Below are 20717 nucleotides of genomic sequence, written 5' to 3'. Positions count from 1 at the left end.
GGCCAGAATGTGGAAATCCTTGCAAAATCAAAAGAAATGTAAAAATATTATATTAGCCACCTACAGATGATGATATTTGTAATGAACATATGGTGTGGAAAGTACTTGCAGAATGTAAATAATTTAAGAGTCAAGTTAACAACTCCCTGAATAGTAGAGACATCGAGTCACCACACCCTCAGTGTAATTTTGTGTGTGTGTGTGTGTGTGTGTGTGTGTGTGTGTGTGTGTGTGTGAGAGAGAGAGAGAGAGAGAGAGAGGGGGGGGGGGCACTTCATTACTATTCAGTGAGCTGGTATCTTGACCACTAAATTATGTAGAATGGATCACAGAAAACCCTTGTAGAAGTGTGTCAAATTAGAATGCTCGTTGTAAATAAATCTTAGGCCCTAATTTGTATAGCGTGTACATAACTGTTATTCTCTGACAATTGCTTACAAAAATGTTACATTCAGCAGCTACTTTGTATAATTCTGAGTACATTTTTTTTTTTCCTACATTGAAGGGCTAGTCTACTAATTGTAGCCTAGGTAAGCATAAAATGTAACAAGGTGGAACTCTACTCTTTTACAGGATTTGGAACAAATTGGAGGGATATTCTGTGACAAGTTAAAGATTAGAGCTGCTATGTGAGACGAGCAAAGGTAACAAAATAAGTGGTACAATACACACAGAAGTGGCTGTCTGAGATTGTGTTTCTGCTAAGTGTGCAGTTTTAATTTGCCATGTGTAATGAGTTAGTAATTAAAGTAACCTAAAGAAGTTGTGGGATAACTACTTCTTTGTACTCAATCATGTTTAGTTCATTCCTCATCGTTGAAGGTTCCCCACTGTATAAGGTCTCCAGAATATGATGGTCTTGTTTATTGACACATTATCATCATTTCATTATGCTACAAAAGTGGCATTTCAAGTGTGCACAGTAAACAGTATACACTCTGTTGATAATAATATTGTCACACATACAAATTGTGCTCAGTACTATTACTTAGTCAGTGATTTATATTCTACATAAAAATAACATGCATGATTCTACTGCCAAGACTTCTTGTTGTAGTTGGAGATTTATTTACAGACTCTGCAGCTGTGCATTTTCAATTTTCAGTCAGCTTTTAAATGAATCCTGTTCCAGTGACAATGAGGAACACTTTGAATAACCTTTCCTCTTTAAAGCTCCATTACCTATTTCATTGGCGCTTTTCATTTTTATGTTCACTATCATGAAACTTACCTACATTTATACAGATATTGTCACAAATCATACGAAATTAAACTAAATTCTGTGGTGGTATTGTCACAAATCATACTAAAGTAAACTAAATTATTTGGTGCTATTGCTCTGGAAGATACTAGCCTGTATACTGATTACTCCTGCTTCATCCTTCTCATATGCCATTGGACAGCAGTACTGGATGGATATATGAGAAACAAATCACACCCTCTATCATTAACACCAACTTTTAGAATCGGAGCCACTATTTCGTAGCTTGTCAGTTGTGACCATGAGACTAAACATCTTTCCACTTCTACAAAGGCATGTTGTTTGATAGTAGTGGGGATTGAACCTGAGTTATCTATGTGCAAAGCATACACACTGACTATGGAGGCAGACAGAACAAATACATTAAGGCTTTACACAGTACTAAAGGACATCATCATTATTGATTACTTTGCACATGGAGAACATTGTAACTTAATTCTTAATTCTTGCTCATGCTAAAGATACATCAGGAACCATATGTATTGTATTTTGTGTATGATTATTACTAAATGTTGGCATTGAATGAACGAATCAATTATAAGACACTGATACATGATGTGTTGTATGTAATTCATAAAAAATTAAGCAGCCGCAAACCTTGAAGTTGAATATTGGCCACCCCGATGATGACTTAAGGTTGTGGATGTAATGGCTTGCATTACCAGAGATAATAAAATCGGAGTTTAGCCACGATGTAGCAGAAATCGGTAATGTGCAGTTTGGTATAGTCATGGAAACTGTCCGTAAGTAAAGATTGAGTGTGAATGAAAAGAGTGTTTATTGCGATGGACTTTAAATTAGTTTAATATCATATGCCAACATTTTATGTATGTATCAATTTTACAGTGTCAGCCACAGCTATAGCTATACACTTAATTTCCACTCGTAGCAAATTCCTGTCATTAGGTTCGATAGGATTCCCAGTCTCATAATGGTCAAAGTTATCGTTACTCTAGATGCAGAAAAAAATAGGGCAGACAGTATTTAAACAGAACAACGTTACGTAGATATCGTCAGCAGTATCCAGTATGAATTCCTTTGACAGACAGCGCCATTCCCTGCGTTATGTTTGTCAACTAACAGTTTTAACACCAATTGGCCGCTCTGCGGAAAAATTTCGCCTTCACATATTTTGCTTCCTTTCTTACACCAAACTAACTCACTTCATCATCATCTTGGACAGTTTCCAGCCTCTGGCCGGGTCTGTATGGAACATAGGCCTCTCCCTCGTCTTCTGTCTTGCCACCGTCTCTCAGTCTTCACCTTGGTCCAGTCTTCTCCTTTCTTCTGGACGCATTCCTCTACTCATTTCAGCCATCTGTCTCTTGCTCTTCCTCTTGGTCTCTTTCCTTCCAGTTTCATTTCTTATATCCTCCTGGGTATCCCTTCTCCTCCATTCTCTTAACGTGTCCATACCATCTCAGTCTTTATTTCTCCATCTCCTCCTTTAATAGTTCCACCATCATTAACTCTCTGATCCTATCATTTCTTAACCTGTTTATCTTTGTCACTCCAATACTGTTTCTCAAGGATCTCATCTTACTAGCTTGTACTTTGCTTTTCTCTCTTCCTTTCATAACCCGGGTTTCTGATGCACATGTTAGGATTGGGACGCAGTATGACTGGTATACAACCTTTTTACTGATTTGGGGTACATTGTTGCTCTATATCAGGCTTCTGACACTCTTCCGAAATGCTTCTGCTTTTCTTCCCACGCTTGTTTATTTTTCTGTCGTTTTTTCCAGCTTCCTGTATCAGGCTTCCTAGGTACTTGAAACTCTCCACTCTCCTCAGCCCCTCCCCCCCCCCCCCCCCCCCCCCCCGGTTGTTCTTCCTCTCTCCTTCTTTCTTGTTGTGATAATCATCTCACTCGCACTCTTACTTATGCTAAATTCCAACCCATATTCTTGTACTGTTGGTTCCCTTACGTCCAACTGCTTTCATACTCCCTCCTCCGTATTCCCCCAAATCATCTGATCATCTGCAAACACCATAGCTTTCATATTCCTTTCACCAGTTATTTGTGCTACTGTACTCATTATATCATCCATCACTGCAATGAAGAGTAATGGTGAAAATGCACTTCCTTGCCTCAAGCCATTCTTTTGTTCAGTCCAAGCTGATCTCTCTCCGCCCACTTTCACATGGCTCACACTTCCTTGGTACTTTCCCTTATCCTCCAAATAATCTGTTCTCCAGGGCTTTCCACACTTTGCTTCTGTGTACACTATCATACACTTTTTCAATGTCCAGGAAGGTCATTAGTAGATCTATTCCATATTCATAGTGTTGTTCCTGCAGTTGTCTTACAGCAAAAATTAGATCCACCGTGGACCTTTTCTGTTCTGAAGCCATGTTGCTCTTCTCTCATTCTTCCTTCTAGTTTTGCCTGAATTCCTGCTTCCAAAATTTTCTCAAAAATCTTTGCACAATGAATCATCAATGTTATCCCCCAATTATTCTTCCACTCTTTTCTATTTCCCTTCTTAAAGATCGGGACAATTATTTCCTTCTTCCAGTCTTCTGGGATCATCTTCTGACTCCACACAATTTTCATTGCTCGATATAGCCATTGTATCCCCACCTCTCCTGCTGCTCTCACCATTTCTACACGTAGCTCATCCATACCTGGTGACCGCCCTCCCTTCATCTTGCCCAATTCCTCTTCCACTTCTCCCCATGTAAGGTGTTTTTCTATTTGCTGCTCCTCCTCTTTTTTCTCCTCGGCTTGTTCCTCCTCGTCCAGGTCTTCATTCAGGTTCAGGAGTTCTTCAAAATACTCCTTCCACTTACTCATGAATTCCTCCTTATTCTCTACATCTTGTCCACTTTTGTTCACCATTTGAGCATAATCTGTCGTACCGTTCTTCCTCATACTTTTAATCATCCCATATAACAGCTTTTTTGAATCTTCACTATCCTCCTCCATCATTCTGGTCCACTGTTCCATCCACTCTCTTTTTTCCTCCGCCACCACTCTTTTTACTTCTTTCTTGCTTGCCTGATACTCTTGTCTCTACTGTTCTCTTCTGGAACCATACCCTAAAGGCTCTATTCTTCTTCTGTACTATATCCTTTGTTTTATCATTCCACCAGGGTGTTTCTTTCCATCTCTTTTTGTTGCTTGTCCTTCCACATATTGCTTCTGCCACACTTACTAATGTTCCCTTGAATCTACCGGATTCCTCTTCTACCGTTTTTGGTTCATTCTTTGGAATGCTTTCCTTTACTACTTGTAAGTACTGTAGCCTGCTTTCTTCCTCCTCCTACTTCCATACCCTTATAGGTCTTCCCTGGTTTTCTGTCGCTGTATTATCCTTAGTCCCTCTCAGGTTCATCACCAGCAAGCGGTGGTCCCTATCCAAGACCTCTGATGGTATTACCTTAATGTAAATGATGTTCCTATTTGTCTCACTGTCATACAGGTAGTAGTCAACTACTGACTTTCTCTTTAAGTCTTGACTGTACCAGGTAATCTTGTGGCTCTCTTTTTTCCTGAAACAAGAGTTCCCAACCAGCAAGCCATTCCTTTGACAGAACTCCAACAGTCTTTCACCTTCCTCATTTCGGCTGCCCCAACTCTCTGGTCCAAGCACACTTTCGCAGCCTTGTCTTTCTCTTCCAACGTGTGCATTTAAATCTCCCATTACTATCATATTCTTCCTTCCCATCTGCTTCTGCATTTCCTCTTCAAACTCTTGCTTCTCCTCAGAAGTGCAAACCACCTGCGGCGTGTACAATTTTGTGATATTTTCTTCTGCATCGTCCTATCATTTAATCTCTTCACTTCCTCTTTTAATCCCTATCTTACTGCCCCAGAGGCTCGGCATTCATTTGCTGAGTACAGGCTTGGCGACCCCGGGGATCCTGAGCTGGGGATTGGTAAGCACCGCCAGTCCCTTCTCACCGTAAGCTCTGGGCATTCTTCAGCGACCACCATGTGGCACGGCCGTGGAACGTTCTGTGTCTCAGGGAATGGGGATCTTGGCTTGACTGCCTGTATTGCGAGGATGGAATAAAACCTCTGTACAAAAACCCACAATCTCAAGATGTGCTGCGTGATGATGAGATGTGTGACTGTTGAGGTGGAACAGTCGTTAGTGAGCAACCTCTGGGGAACCTGCCACACCTCAGTTGTGTAAGTCTTACCTAGGCACCCAGGGCTCTGTCTAGGTGTACTTTTAGTTCCCTAGCTGCTCGTGAGACCGACATGGATCCTTCGAAATCTTCTTTGCTTCCACCCAGCAGAAAGGGTGGGCCGCTGGTAGGCACCAACACCCAATCCAACAAGAGGGCACGTGTAGCCAGTCCTCCTGACACAGGAGCAAAATCTTAGGGTATCATGACTAGTAACAAAACACATGCTGGTGGTCAGGTGTTTTTAATCTTTAAAAGGAAAGAGGGCAGCTTTGAGAAAGTTTCACGTTTCTGTATTCAAAAAGGGCTCGAGGGCATTGCTGGCAGTTTGAAACCCGTCAAGCAGTTGCGTAATGGGATGCTGTTGGTGGAAACTGCTAGTTCCCAACAAGCTAAGAATCTAAAGAACGCGCAATCCCTTGGGGAATATGCCATCGAAACTGAGCTGCACACCACCTTGAATTACAGCAAAGGTGTTGTGACGTGTAGGGATCTGGTAGACGTTCCCAAAAAGGAACTGAAAGATGAGTAGGCTCCAGCAGGAACAGCTGATGTGCAAAATTCGACCCAAAAGTGAGGTCTTCCATTTTTTTTATAAGTACATAGACCTTTTTTTTCTACAATGGTTTACATCCGTTTACAGCTTGAACATTTAGCTATTTTTCGACATAATCACCATTTCTGTCGATGCATTTTTGTAGATGCTGTGGCAGTTTTTGTATGCTCATGTCATACCAGCTCGCCACCATGCTGTTCAGAAAGTTATGAACCTCTTCTTTCACCTAGTCGTCGGAGCTGAATTGCAGGGACCGCAATTAATGCTGACAGGTACTGTGAGACTCTGGAAAAACTCAAACGGGCAATTCAGAATTGGAGAAGAGGAATGTTGAGCAAGGGCGTACACATTCTCCATGACAACGCTCACCCACAGATCGCTCGGCAAACCGTTGCTCTCCTGCAGCAGTTTCAGTGGAACATAATCACCCACCCACCCTATAGTGCTGACTTAGTGCCCAGTGACTATCACGTGTTCCCTAGGTTAAAAGAACATTTGGCCAGAAAGCGATTCAGCTCCGCCAACGAGGTGAAAGAAGAGGTTCATAACTTTCTGAACAGCATGGCGGCGAGCTGGTATGACATGGGCATACAAAAACTGCCACAGCAGCTACAAAAATGCATCGACAGAAATTGTGATTATGTCGAAAAATAGCTAAATGTTCAAGCTGTAAACTGATGTAAACCATTGTAAAAATAAACACGTCTATGTACTTACAAAAAATAGGAGACCTTACTTTTGGGATTACTCTCGTATCATGAAGAGGGTGGATAAGGTTCTTGTTAAGTCCGACTCCTTTATCCTGACGTTTAATAGCACAAAACTCCCCGAGCATATTAAGAGAGGTTTCCTTCGCTTAAGTGTGCAGCCTTACGTACTCAACCCAATGCGGTGTTTCAAATGCCAGGCTTTGGGCATACTACTCTTAGGTGTCACGGAGAAGCTACTTGTGGCAAGTGCGGTCAGGTTGCTCATGACAGTGTCCATTGTTCGTCTCCATTGAAGTGTGTAAGTTGCTCTGGACCTCACCCCATCTGTAGTCGGGATTGCAGTGTGTCTCTGGAAGAACGGAAGATACAGGAGATTAAAACTATGAAGCGCATCACCTATTCTGAAGCAAAAAAAACTGTATAAAGCAATTCTGCCCCCATTTTCTGCCACCTCCTTCACTTCAGTTGTTAAACAGCCCACACAGAAAGCTGATGCTGCCACACAGACGAAGGCTGCTAGTGTCGGCACTAGTACCTGCTTGTGTCCCTGCACTTGTGCTGCTTCAGTCGTTTCTAAGCCTGCTCCTTCCCCAAGAACTTCAGAAAAAGCTGCGGTTGCCGACATTGTGGAGCTCCCTGCCACTCCAAAGGTTCCGTCTGGTACGCTGTCCGTTGCTGCCACACCCTCAACCGCAGTTGTGGCTGCGAAGTGTACCCCCGGAGGGGGGGCGGGGGGGGGGGGGGGGAAGCTCAGTATTTTTCATCTTTTCCCGCTTTCTTTGCGTGTATGCTTCCATTTTACTAAATGTGTCCACATTTGTGTGTGTCATTAGGGCGCTGATGATCTCGATGTTGAACGCCCGTAACACACACACACACACACACACACACACACACACACACACAAAAACAAACACTCACTCTTATCTCTTACTACTATTCCGACTCCATTTCCCCTTCCCTTCTCATTTCCACTCCAGTACAGTCTGTAGCCTTTCCTCAGTTCTCTCTTTTCTTCTCGTTCCACCTAACCACTAACTTCCTTCATTCTATCATGTCTACTATCTCCTCCACCTTTCCAGTCATGTTTGTATATTCAATGTTCCAAACCTTAGTCCTTGTTTATAGCCTGGTCGTCGTCGATTAAATCCGTCCTTTCCGAGGCCCGTTCTATGTTTGGAAGCAGAAATCATAATCCACTACGGGCTTGCTAGACCTATCGTAGTTTTACCAGAGCCCCGTTAGCCGTCACTTTCCAGGGTTGCTGTAGGACCTTCACAGCTACCCTAGCGGTACCGGGACATACGCAGTACCCACTGTACCTCGCTCCCACAGGCAATCCCCTACTTCATGCCGTTGCCCGTCTCCCACGACTTGGATGAGGGGTTGGACTCGTGGGAGACTCACTTAAAGAGCGTAAAGGAAAAAGTGAAAGAAAGAATGTATGAATTTATAACGTTCATCTGCTTCAGATCATTACAGTACTGAAAACTGTTAATTTCAATGCGAGTGCGTGTAATGTTGGCATAAAAGGAAAATGTAACTATATGAGGCAAATATTTGTTCATAGCTGTCGTTATTGTTATCTGAGAGTGCGCTCTTTGATAATGGAACATTTAAGTGTTAATTTCATTTACTAAGACAAAGGAGAAATACGGAATTTCAGAAAATGTTTAGTTGGCAGCGCATTTTTTCTATGGGTCCCCATGAAAAACTTCGTTTATAAACAAACCTGTGAGGCCGTCTGTTGTCCTACCTTTCCATCCAGTTAGTTATTAAGAAAAAAAATGGAAGTCTGATTTTTTTTCCTAGCGCAAACCATATTTCACAGCTATGACGAATGCGTTGTGAAGTAGGGAGTAGTAGTTTTCCTCCAGAAACGCTTATTATAGTACTGTGAACGCTCTTTTTAGGTGCCTAAACCAATCGTCGTTTGTACGAGAATATTCTTAGAGAGGCGCATGGCGATTGTTGTTTGTTTATGCGTGTAGTGAGACTCTCTGGTTAGTATGTGTGATCAGCGTAGTCGCTTGCGATGGACGACGAACTGTCGGATGATAGTTGTACGAAAGAGACGTTTTCCTATATTTGGAACGTCAGTTCTGTAAGTTTGAGATAAGTGTGAAATTGTGTGTTCGTAGGAGGACATCATGACTCATTCCCAGGAAGCCAGAGTTTCCAGTTCGCAAGACACCTTTCGGGTGGAGAAGGAAACCATTTCCAGTAAGTACATTCGGCCATTTTATACAATAATAAAACTTAACAAATCCTTGTTGTAAACCTATCTCGCTATGAGGAAATGTGTTACAGTTAATATAGTCAGACTTTGTAGTAAAGTTTGATATGTTATGTCCGGTTGTTGTTTGATGTCCGTTAAATAAATGCTGTCATTTACTCCATACTTAGTAGTAGTTACGAATATAGGACGAAGTATAATTATCGCAATTCTCGTTAGGATAATATCCGTATTTTGATATGGAGGTGCAGTTAACTTTAGCATATTATTCTTTAGATGACGTGATTAACGCATGATGTAATGTTTACCTTTTTTGTATGTAAACATCAGTGTTGAACCAGTCTATGATATTGTGACACTGTACTTGATTCAAAGCTGGCTTTAATTGAAAAGGGATTTCCAGCAATATAAGAGATGCTGCAACCCGGAAACTTTTAGTCAGTATATTTATATATAAGAAACTTAGCTGTACTGAGGTGAAACATGATAACATTAATGTCATTTATTTACATTTTTAGTGATATTCTGTAGAACTGCAACCTTCTTCATTGACTTTTTGAAGGATCATGGTTTGTTGTTAAATTATTTTTGTAGTAATTTCATGTATTTTACTCACGTTTAAACTAATCTTGGCTATGTCACTTGAATATATGCTAATGTTTTTCCCTGGTTTGTAAGCAGTTGTCTAGGACACTAGCATGGTAACATGTTGCAATTTGTTTCATGTAAGCAGAGTTGTTTGCTGTGGACTGAAAAATTATGTGCTGTTGTACTAAGGGTTTTCATAATTAGACTATGCATATTACTGAAGATAGCACAGTGCCTGTCTCGTGATGAAATTTTCATTTTTTAGTGTAACCAATTCTTAGCCCAGACATAAACATTTCTTGTTTGTACTTGTGAAGAGCCTCACATTTCTTTATTATTTGTCTAATGCTCGGTTGTAGCTATGAAATTTTATAATTAATTGAATTAAGGCTTTGATACAACTTTGCCAACTCACATCTTTGCACCTAACCTAGGCTTGGGTCTAAACTCACTGCAGCTAAGATTTTGTGTTCTCATTCATCGGTTTTGTTCACTCACTGCCATATTTATGTCTTTTGATGTGCCTATACCTTGGGCTATACTATGGATCAGTCAGTCACCATAACCTATAATCCAAAACATTATGTAGAAGTAAAAGTATAGTGTCAGTGTCCAGTTCTCTTCCTGTTCATGTCTGATTTTAATCACAGTATAATTATGCCACAGAACAAATCTAATAGTGTGATATCAGCAGGTTCAGTTGACCGATAAAATTTTTGTATTGACTCTTTATACAGGGTGGTGCAAAATAAGCATTAGGAAGTATTTGAAGATATCCACAGTATGTTGTGGATAATCCCCTTTGTGCACATGGACTAGTACAATTTTCTTCAGGTGACATTCAGAGATTGGTTCGTTGCCCTGGACACCTTTAGCATTCGTTGGACACAATTTGGAATGACCCTCTTACTGTCTTGATCTCAATCTGTGTGATTATTTCTTATGGTGTTATCTGAAGTACAGTCTTCAAAGATGCACTTCAACACTCCTGGGTCTTCTTACAGTAATTTTCAGAGACATTAAAGCAGTCAAAAGTGATGTTCTCCAGAAAGTCATCACGGAATTCAGTTTAAGGCTGCGGAAGGCGAGCACTTTGAAAACTTTCTGTATTGATCTGCAGGTTGTCCATTACAGCATAAGTCACCCCATATGATGTAGCAGACAATAATTTTTTGACACCTATTGTGCACTGCCCTGTATTAATCATTTCGCGTCACCTTTTCGGTACGGTTCATCAGTTTGAGCTAGTGAGATATTATTTCTAATTCTCAATCCGTTAGTTGTAGAGTGTGCGTGTGTTTTAAAAATTGCCCCCATATCTCATTTTTACAAATGCCTCTATGTGAGACATTGTTCAGTGGTGAGTCTACTTTTGCACTTGGTGTGGGTCTAGAAGAAAAGTAGCCTGTATTACCTAAAGTGTTATGTTGTTCCACTGATGTTGTAAAGTAACTGGAATTCAACAACTTTTTATGATGATATGAAGATTGTCAACATTGAAAACAGAAATAGGTATTAGCACCACATTGTTATTGCTCTTTGTTTGCGAATTTTATTATAAATATTCACCATCTATTAATACTTTCATGTATTTTGTGTGAATTAATGCCTACGGGAGAGTTTTATCAGAAAGTTGTTTGTATTGTCTGTTACATCCACCCTTCTCTTTGTACAGCTCTTAGGCGTAGGATACTTACTGTCTTTCATGTGTTACCTCATTTACAGCGCTTAGCTTGTCAGTTTACAAGAGATGTGCAGTCCTGATGATTATATACTGGCTCTGCATAATAGACTATAACACAACCCCTACTGTACTGAAAGTAGAAGCAGAATGTGTAGGTAAAACCACCTATAATACTAGTGTGTCAAAGCTGTTTACAGGATCCCTGTCTTGTGGCAATAGGGTTATGAGGGTAATATCAAGTACTTAATTATTGAGGTAGTGAAGGGAGACGAAAATTTAATAGTAATGAGTGACTGGAATTCAACAGTAGGAAAAGGAAGAGAAGGAAACATAGTAGGATAATATGAATTAGGGCTAAGAAATGAAAGAGGAAGCTGCCTGGTAGAATTTTACACAGAGCATAACTTCCACTTGGTTCAAGAATCATGAAAGAAGGTTGTATACATGGAAGAACCCTGGAGATACTAGAAGGTTTCAGATAGATTATATAATGGTAAGACAGAGATCTAGGAACCAGGTTTTAAATTGTAAGACATTTCCAGGGGCAGATGTGGACTCCGACCACAATCTATTGGTTATGAACTGTAGATTAAAACGGAAGAAACTGCAAAAAGGTGGGAATTTAAGGAGATGGGACCTGGATAAACTGAAAGAACCAGAGGTTGTACAGAGTTTCAGGGAGAGCACAAGGGAACAAGTGACAGGAATGGGGGAAAGAAATACAGTAGAAGAAGAATGGGTAGCTCTGAGGGATAAAGTAGTGAAGGCAGCAGAGGATCAAGTAGGTAAAAAGATGAGGGCTAGTAGAAATCCTTGGGTAACATAAGAGATACTGAATTTAATTGATGAAAGGAGAAAATACAAAAATGCAGAAAATGAAGCACGCAAAAAGGAATACAAACGTCTCAAAAATGAGATCGACAGGAAGTGCAAAATGGCTAAGCAGGGATGGCTAGAGGACAAATGTAAGGATGTAGAGGCTTATCTCACGAGGGGTAATATAGATACTGCCTACAGGAAAATTAAAGAGACCCTTGGAGAAAAGAGAACCACTTGTATGAATATCGAGAGCTCAGATGGAAACCCTGTTCTAAGCAAAGAAGGGAAAGCAGAAAGGTGGAAGGAGTATATGGAGGGTCTATACAGGGGCGATGTTCTTGAGGACAATATTATGGAAATGGAAGAGGATGTAGATGAAGATGAAATGGGAGATATGATACTGCGTGAAGAGTTTGACAGAGCACTGAAAGACCTGAGTCGAAACAAGCCCCGGGAGTAGACTACATTCCATTGGAACTACTGACGGCCTTGGGAGAGCCAGTCCTGACAAAACTCCACCATCTGGTGAGCAAGATGTATGAAACAGGCGAAATACCCTCAGACTTCAAGAAGAATATAATAATTCCAATCCCAAAGAAAGCAGGTGTTGACAGATGTGAAAATTACTGAACTATCAGTTTAATAAGTCACAGCTGCAAAATACTACCGCGAATTCTATACAGACGAATGGAAAAAACTGGTGGAAGCTGACTTCTGGGAAGATCAATTTAGATTCCGTAGAAATGTTGGAATACGTGAGGCAATACTGACCCTAATACTTATCTTAGAAGAAAGATTAAGGAAAGGCAAACCTACGTTTCGGAGTAGGTATTAAAATCCATGGAGAAGAAATAAAAACTTTGAGGTTCGCCGATGACATTGTAATTCTGTCAGAGACAGCAAAGGACTTGGAAGAGCAGCTGAACGGAATGGACAGTGTCTTGAAAGGAGGATATAAGATGAAGATCAACAAAAGCAAAACGAGGATAATGGAATGTAGACGAATTAAGTCGGGTGATGCTGAGCGAATTAGATTAGGAAATGAGACACTTAAAGTAGTAAAGGAGTTTTGCTATTTGGGGAGCAAAATAACTGGTGATGGTCGAAATAGGGAGGTTAAAATATAGACTGGCAATTGCGAGGAAAGCGTTTCTGAAGAAGAGAAATTTGTTAACATCGATTATTGATTTGAGTGTCAGGAAGTCGTTTCTGAAAGTATTTGTATGGAGTGTAGCCATGTATGGAAGTGAAACATGGACGATAAATAGTTTAGACAAGAAGAAAATAGAAGCTTTTGAAATGTGGTGCTTCAGAAGAATGTTGAAGATTAGATGGGTAGATCACATAACTAATGAGGAGGTATTGAATAGAATTGGGGAGAAGAGGAGTTTGTGGCACAACTTGACTAGAAGAAGGGATCGGTTGGTAGGACATGTTCTGAGGCATCAAGGGATCACCAATTTAGTACGGAGGGCAGCGTGGAGGGTAAAAATCATAGAGGGAGACCAAGAGATGAATACACTAAACAGATTCAGAAGGATGTAGGCTGCAGCAGGTACTGGTAGATGAAGAAGCTTGCACAGCACAGGATAGAGTAGCATGGAGAGCTGTATCAAACCAGTCTCAGGACTGAAGTCCACAACAACAACAACATCATGTACTTTAGCTGCTAATTATGTTTAAATGGAACACTATCTCTGTAAGCAATGAGACAACATTCACCATATGTCATTTTGTTTTTAAGATGATTGTAAAACTAGGAAGTAGTGTGGAGAGCACAGTACAACGTGGAAGCTCTTACCAGCGACACTGGCTACAATGAAACTGACACTCATCAGCCAAAACGTTATGACTTTGCTCAGTAGTATGTTGTGCCATTTTTGGAATGCAATTCAACAACGATTCTGTGTGGCATGGATTTGAATAGTCCTTAGAAGGTTTCTGGAGGTATGTGGCACCAGATATCTATGTAGAGGCAACATATTTCCAGTTAGTTATTGGTCAGTGATTTGTGGGTGTAGAGTTGGTGCCATATAGTGTCCCAGATATATACGTTTGGATTCAGATCAGGCAAATTTGCTGATCAAGATGTCAATGTGAGATTACCATCATGCTTCTCAAACCACTGTAGCATGATTCTGGCTTATTGGCACAGACAGTTATCCTGCTAAATGATGCCCAAGCATGAATAAATGCAGGTGCTCTGCAATAATGTTCATATGTCGAGAGCCGTCATCATGTCTTCGCTTCCTACAACAGGTCCAATATAATCCCAGTTAAATGTTCGCCATAGCAAAATACTGATCTCCCCCCAACCTTCATCCTTCATGCATGTGTTGGGAGCAGTTGTTCACCTGGATGATGTCATAGCCACATGCACGATCAACATGGTGTAAAAAGAATCATGATTCACCTGACCAGGCAGTATGTTTCCAAGGTCCAATCTTGATGATCCTCGCCTCACTGCAGTCGTTATTGTTGATAATGTTGGGTCAGTGTGGGATCATGTAGAGATTGTCTGCTGTGGAGCCTCGTGTTTGATAAAGTGCACTGGATGGTGTGCTCTGTAACACTTGTACCTGCAAGAGTATTATATTCTGTCATCAGATGTGCTGCAGATCGTCACTGATCCTGCTTTACGAAGTGGCAAGCCTCCAACCACCATGTACATTCTGTGATAAGGTGTAGCTGTGCAATACCGTGTTGCCTACTCGTGGTTTCATCATCCTTCAGCCACTGCTTTCCATAGATGCTGAAGACAGTAACACTCGAGCAGCCTGACCAATTTTGCTGTTTCCAAGATGCTCATTCCCAGACAATGGGTATAACAAATTGCCTGTTGCCAAAGTCGTGTACATCTGTCCAGTGCTTATTTATTTTCCATATTGTGTCGTGTGCCCACTGTGCCACCAGGCAGCATTTGGTTTTGTGGTGGACTGTGTTTATAATGTTTTAGCTCATCACTGTACATCAGGAGTACAAAACCGCTATTGTGACTGTATTATACACGCGCATAAATTCAACTAACATATCGAATCCCCCATCGGAATATGGCGGCTTTGGCAAGGGATGTTTGTGACACATTAAAAATCTAAAAATATAATATGTCAGAGGGAAAATAGGGTTTTCAGCAGATTATTGTCATAACAAATTTGTTAGCTTTGGGCTGAGCCGCAGTTAGTCATTCACCACAACCACTTTAAAAAGCTAATGCCAACGATGTGGACTGAATGATAGTTTCACAAAACCAGTGTTGCTCTCAGAATTCTGACAAAACTCATGATATTCAAAAAATGCCTCAGAACTGATAATGGCCTCCTGGTTCAAGTCAAGCCCAAGGCTTGAACCATGGACTTACAAGCTTCTGTGGCAAGCTGGAATGTGACATCCTAGACTTGGGCCATAGGTTTAAGAAGTTTTAGGATTCCCCTAAAAAGCTCATGGATGGTGTACATACCAAAGACTGCTTACGTAGGTGGGAGACAGTGTGGGATGTGTACAAGGATTTTTTAGATTAAGCCACTCTATCCAGGCCGGGTAATGATAAGCTGCAGGAAACCCTGATTCATTCTTGTAAAAGCTAAATAAATACCTCAGTGATAAAGAGTATTAAAATCTCAGTGATCAATTGCCATAGCATTTGCAACAAAATGACAGTATTTGAAGCACTTCTTAAAAGAAGGGAACTTAGTATGAGGAGCTGGCCAAAACCTAAAACTGACAGTATTGAAAGCATGAGCTAGTGGGAAATGAAGGTGATGTATTTGTCACAGTAGACAACATACTCACAGTCTGACAGATAAAGATTGAAGCTGTGAGCAAAACAAGACAATGTATCTGGGGTGATTGTGAATTTATAAATGGGTAGTTCTATCACCCATGAGACTCACCACCAGATGTAATCAAAAACTTTAGAGAAAACATCAGCTTTAAAATACTTCGTCCCCAATCATACTTGTCATTTTTGGAGAAGACTAATTGATTGGGGTGGTTATATAAGGGGACGTTCAAAATAAAAGGTACGATTGTGGGTGTGATTGAAGTCTTCTTGCTGATCTCCCCTTGGCTGCATAACACAAACAGCTGACATACCTTCTTTTGCTCCCATCATACCTCACGGCATGTGCTCACAACATTCCTGCACAAAAACACGTAAGTCCTTAATCTGTGGATTGCTGCATCAAGTCCCACTTATCTCCCCCCCCGCCCCCCAAATACTAGTCATTTTGTTTGATACATATTACATTTGAAAGGTAATATGATGGAAAGACATATGTATTTGCATGAACTTTTATTGAATTTACGATGTTATGTGGCTGTTTACTAATTTATATTATAACAACAAACATTATGCGACTTTTATCTCTACAGGCAAGTTGAAAACTTTATCAAGTGCCCTCAAACTTATTCATATTTTATTGACAACAAATGAGTAGTAGTTTTCATAAAGATGCTATTGAAATACATTCAATCCGCATCGTCATTTTTGTGCACCAATATTTTTGAAATGTTACGTTACGCATGGTTTGCATTTAAATTGTCGGAATAAAGAGAAATTTTTTGAAATGTCAACGAACTTTGTATTTCCTAAGAAACTCTGAAGATTCCGTGTGCATGTCGGGAAAATGCATTAGTTTGTTGTAATAGCTGCCATTTTAATTTACTTTTTCCATGTCTTTATGAAAAATATCATCCTGCAACTTGTACTGTTGAAAGCGCATCTGTCGAGTAATCGTACAGTGCCTTCATATTCTGGCTCATTGCGACTCACTGTATAATTGAATAAACTTATTTACACCCTTATTTATCAATGTTTTACTTGGGCTTTCCAAGCTCGTTCCTTGTCCTTGAAACCCATACCTGCAGATTCAAGCTTCAAGTTGCAAAGTGGGTCTTGGTGCCTTCTGACTGCAGATATAAAGCATTTCAGAAATTGTGACAGGCATATGTTTTCGTGAAAACTTCATTCGTTTGGCGATTTACTTTTTGATGATTGCAAATATAGCATTTCTTGTTATGATAAAAATTAGCAAATAACCAAATAACATTGAAACTTCTATAAAAGTTCATGCAAATAAATGTGTCTTTTGATCGCACTACCCTTCAAATGTAATATGTGTGAAATAATATATATATATATATATATATATAAAAAAACAAAAATGATGTGACTTACCAAACGAAAGCGCTGGCACGTCGATAGACACACAAACAAACACAAATATGTACACACAAATTTCAAATTGTGTTTGTTTGTGTGTCTGTCGACGTGCCAGCGCTTTCGTTTGGTAAGTCACATCATCTTTGTTTTTAGATATATTTTTCCCTCTATTTTTTTTATATATATATAGCCATCAATGGATACGGTGGATGGATATGTGTGTGTGCGTGCGCGCGAGTGTATACCCGTCCTTTTTTCCCCCTAAGGTAAGTCTTTCCGCTCCCGGGATTGGAATGACTCCTTACCCTCTCCCTTAAAACCCACATCCTTTCGTCTTTCCCTCTCCTTTCCTCTTTCCTGATGAGGCAACAGTTTGTTGCGAAAGCTTGAATTTTGTGTGTGTGTTTGTGTTTGTGTGTCTGTCGACCTGCCAGCACTTTCATTTGGTAAGTCACATCATCTTTGTTTTTAGATATATTTTTCCTACGTGGAATGTTTCCCTCTATTATATATATACATATATATATATATATATATATATATATATATATATATATATATATATATATATATATATATATATATATATATATATATATATATAAAAAAACAAAGATGATGTGACTTACCAAACGAAAGCGCTGGCAGGTTGATAGACACACAAACATACACACAAAATTCAGGCTTACGCAACCAACGGTTGCTTCATCAGGAAAGAGGGAAGGAGAGGGAAAGACGAAAGGATGTGGGTTTTAAGGGAGAGGGTAAGGAGTCATTCCAATCCCGGGAGCGGAAAGACTTACCTTAGGGGGAAAAAAGGACAGGTATACACTCGCACACACACCCATATCCATCCGCACATACACAGACATAAGCAGACATTTGTAAAGGCAAAGAGTTTGGGCAGAGATGTCAGTCGAGGCGGAAGTACAGAGGCAAAGATGTTGTTGAAAGACAGGTGAGGTATGAGCGGCGGCAAATTGAAATTAGTGGAGATTGAGGCCTGGCGGATAATGAGAAGAGAGGATATACTGAAGGGCAAGTTCCCATCTCCGGAGTTCTGACAGGTTGGTGTTAGTGGGAAGTATCCAGATAACCCGGACGGTGTAACACTGTGCCAAGATGTGCTGGCCGTGCACCAAGACATGTTTAGCCACAGGGTGATCCTCATTACCAACAAACACTGTCTGCCTGTGTCCATTCATGCGAATGGACAGTTTGTTGCTGGTCATTCCCACATAGAAAGCTTCACGGTGTAGGCAGGTCAGTTGGTAAATCACGTGGGTGCTTTCACATGTGGCTCTGCCTTTGATCGTGTACACCTTCCGGGTTACAGGACTGCAGTAGGTGGTGGTGGGAGGGTGCATGGGACAGGTTTTACACCAGGGGCGGTTACAAGGGTAGGAGCCAGAGGGTAGGGAAGGTGGTTTGGGGATTTCATAGGGAAGAACTAAGAGGTTACGAAGGTTAGGTGGACGGCGGAAAGACACTCTTGGTGGAGTGGGGAGGATTTCATGAAGGATGGATCTCATTTCAGGGCAGGATTTGAGGAAGTCGTATCCCTGCTGGAGAGACATATTCAGAGGCTGATCCAGTCCCGGAAAGTATCCTGTCACAAGTGGGGCCCTTTTGGGGTTCTTCTGTGGAAGGTTCTGGGTTTGAGGAGATGAGGAAGTGGCTCTGGTTATTTGCTTCTGTACCAGGTCGGGAGGGTAGTTGCGGGACGCAAAAGCACCTCCTCTTCCTCAAAATCACCCTCTCCAAACTTTCCAGGAATTTCTGACTTCCAGCCTTGTTTCTCAATCCTTCTTAAAAAAAAAAACCTTAATCTTACTCCCAACATCACCACTGCTGAAACCCAGGCTATCTGTGATCTGAAGGCTGACCAATCCATCGTCATTCTTCCGGCGGACAAGGGTTCCACGACCGTGGTACTTGATCGTCAGGAGTATGTGGCTGAGGGACTGCGTCAGCTTTCAGACAACACTACATACAAAGTTTGTCAAGGTAATCCCATTCCTGATGTCCAGGCAGAGCTTCAAGGAAGCCTCAGAACCTTAGGCCCCGTACAAAACCTTTCACCTGACTCCATCAACCTCCTGACCCCACCAACACCCCGCACCCCTACCTTCTACATAAAATCCACAAACCCAATCATCCCGGCCATCCCATTGTGGCTGGTTACCAAGCCCCCACAGAACGTATCTCTGCCTATGTAGATCAACACCTTCAACCCATTACATGCAGTCTCCCATCCTTCATCAAAGACACCAACCACTTTCTCGAACGCCTGGAATCCTTACCCAGTCTGTTACCCCCGGAAACCATCCTTGTAACCATTGATGCCACTTCCTTATACACAAATATTCCGCACGTCCAGGGCCTCGCTGCGATGGAGCACTTGCTTTCACGCCGATCACCTGCCACCCTACCTAAAACCTCTTTCCTCATTACCTTAGCCAGCTTCATCCTGACCCACAATTTCTTCACTTTCGAAGGCCAGACATACCAACAATTAAAGGGAACAGCCATGGGTACCAGGATGGCCCCCTTGTACGGCAACCTATTCATGGGTCGCTTAGAGGAAGCCTTTTTGGTTACCCAGGCCTGCCAACCCAAAGTTTGGTACAGATTTATTGATGATATTTTCATGATCTGGACTCACAGTGAAGAAGAACTCCAGAATTTCCTCTCCAACCTCAACTCCTTTGGTTTCATCAGATTCACCTGGTCCTACTCCAAATCCCATGCCACTTTCCTTGACGTTGACCTCCACCTGTCCAATGGCCAGCTTCACACGTCCGTCCACATCAGACCCACCAACAAGCAACAGTACCTCCATTATGACAGCTGCCACCCATTCCACATCAAACAGTCCCTTCCCTACAGCCTAGGTCTTCGTGGCAAACGAATCTGCTCCAATCCGGATTCCCTGAACCATTACACCAACAACCTGAAAACAGCTTTTGCATCCCGCAACTACCCTCCCGACCTGGTACAGAAGCAAATAACCAGAGCCACTTCCTCATCTCCTCAAACCCAGAACCTTCCACAGAAGAACCCCAAAAGTGCCCCACTTGTGACAGGATACTTTCCGGGACTGGATCAGACTCTGAATATGTCTCTCCAGCAGGGATACGACTTCCTCAAATCCTGCCCTGAAATGAGATCCATCCTTCATGAAATCCTCCCCACTCCACCAAGAGTGTCTTTCCGCCGTCCACCTAACCTTCGTAACCTCTTAGTTCTTCCCTATGAAATCCCCAAACCACCTTCCCTACCCTCTGGCTCCTACCCTTGTAACCGCCCCCGGTGTAAAACCTGTCCCATGCACCCTCCCACCACCACCTACTCCAGTCCTGTAACCCAGAAGGTGTACACGATCAAAGGCAGAGCCACGTGTGAAAGCACCCACGTGATTTACCAACTGACCTGCCTACACTGTGAAGCTTTCTATGTGGGAATGACCAGCAACAAACTGTCCATTCGCATGAATGGACACAGGCAGACAGTGTTTGTTGGTAATGAGGATCACCCTGTGGCTAAACATGCCTTGGTGCACGGC

The 20717-nt window shown here is 41.6% G+C and overlaps 1 protein-coding gene across 1 annotated transcript in view; it reads left to right on the top strand.

Moving 5' to 3' along the window:
- The window catches only part of LOC126482317 (uncharacterized), a 429037-nt gene that overhangs the window by 179480 nt on the left and 228840 nt on the right, over positions 1-20717 (top strand). Inside the window, exon 3 of the mRNA XM_050106359.1 lies at positions 8806-8887. Coding sequence (XP_049962316.1) covers positions 8806-8887 — 82 coding nt within the window. The remainder of the gene's footprint in view (positions 1-8805; positions 8888-20717) is intronic.

The sequence above is a fragment of the Schistocerca serialis genome, chromosome 5 (genome assembly GCF_023864345.2).
Source record: "Schistocerca serialis cubense isolate TAMUIC-IGC-003099 chromosome 5, iqSchSeri2.2, whole genome shotgun sequence".
NCBI lineage: Eukaryota > Metazoa > Arthropoda > Insecta > Orthoptera > Acrididae > Schistocerca > Schistocerca serialis.
This window is presented reverse-complemented; position numbering and strand designations above follow the sequence as displayed.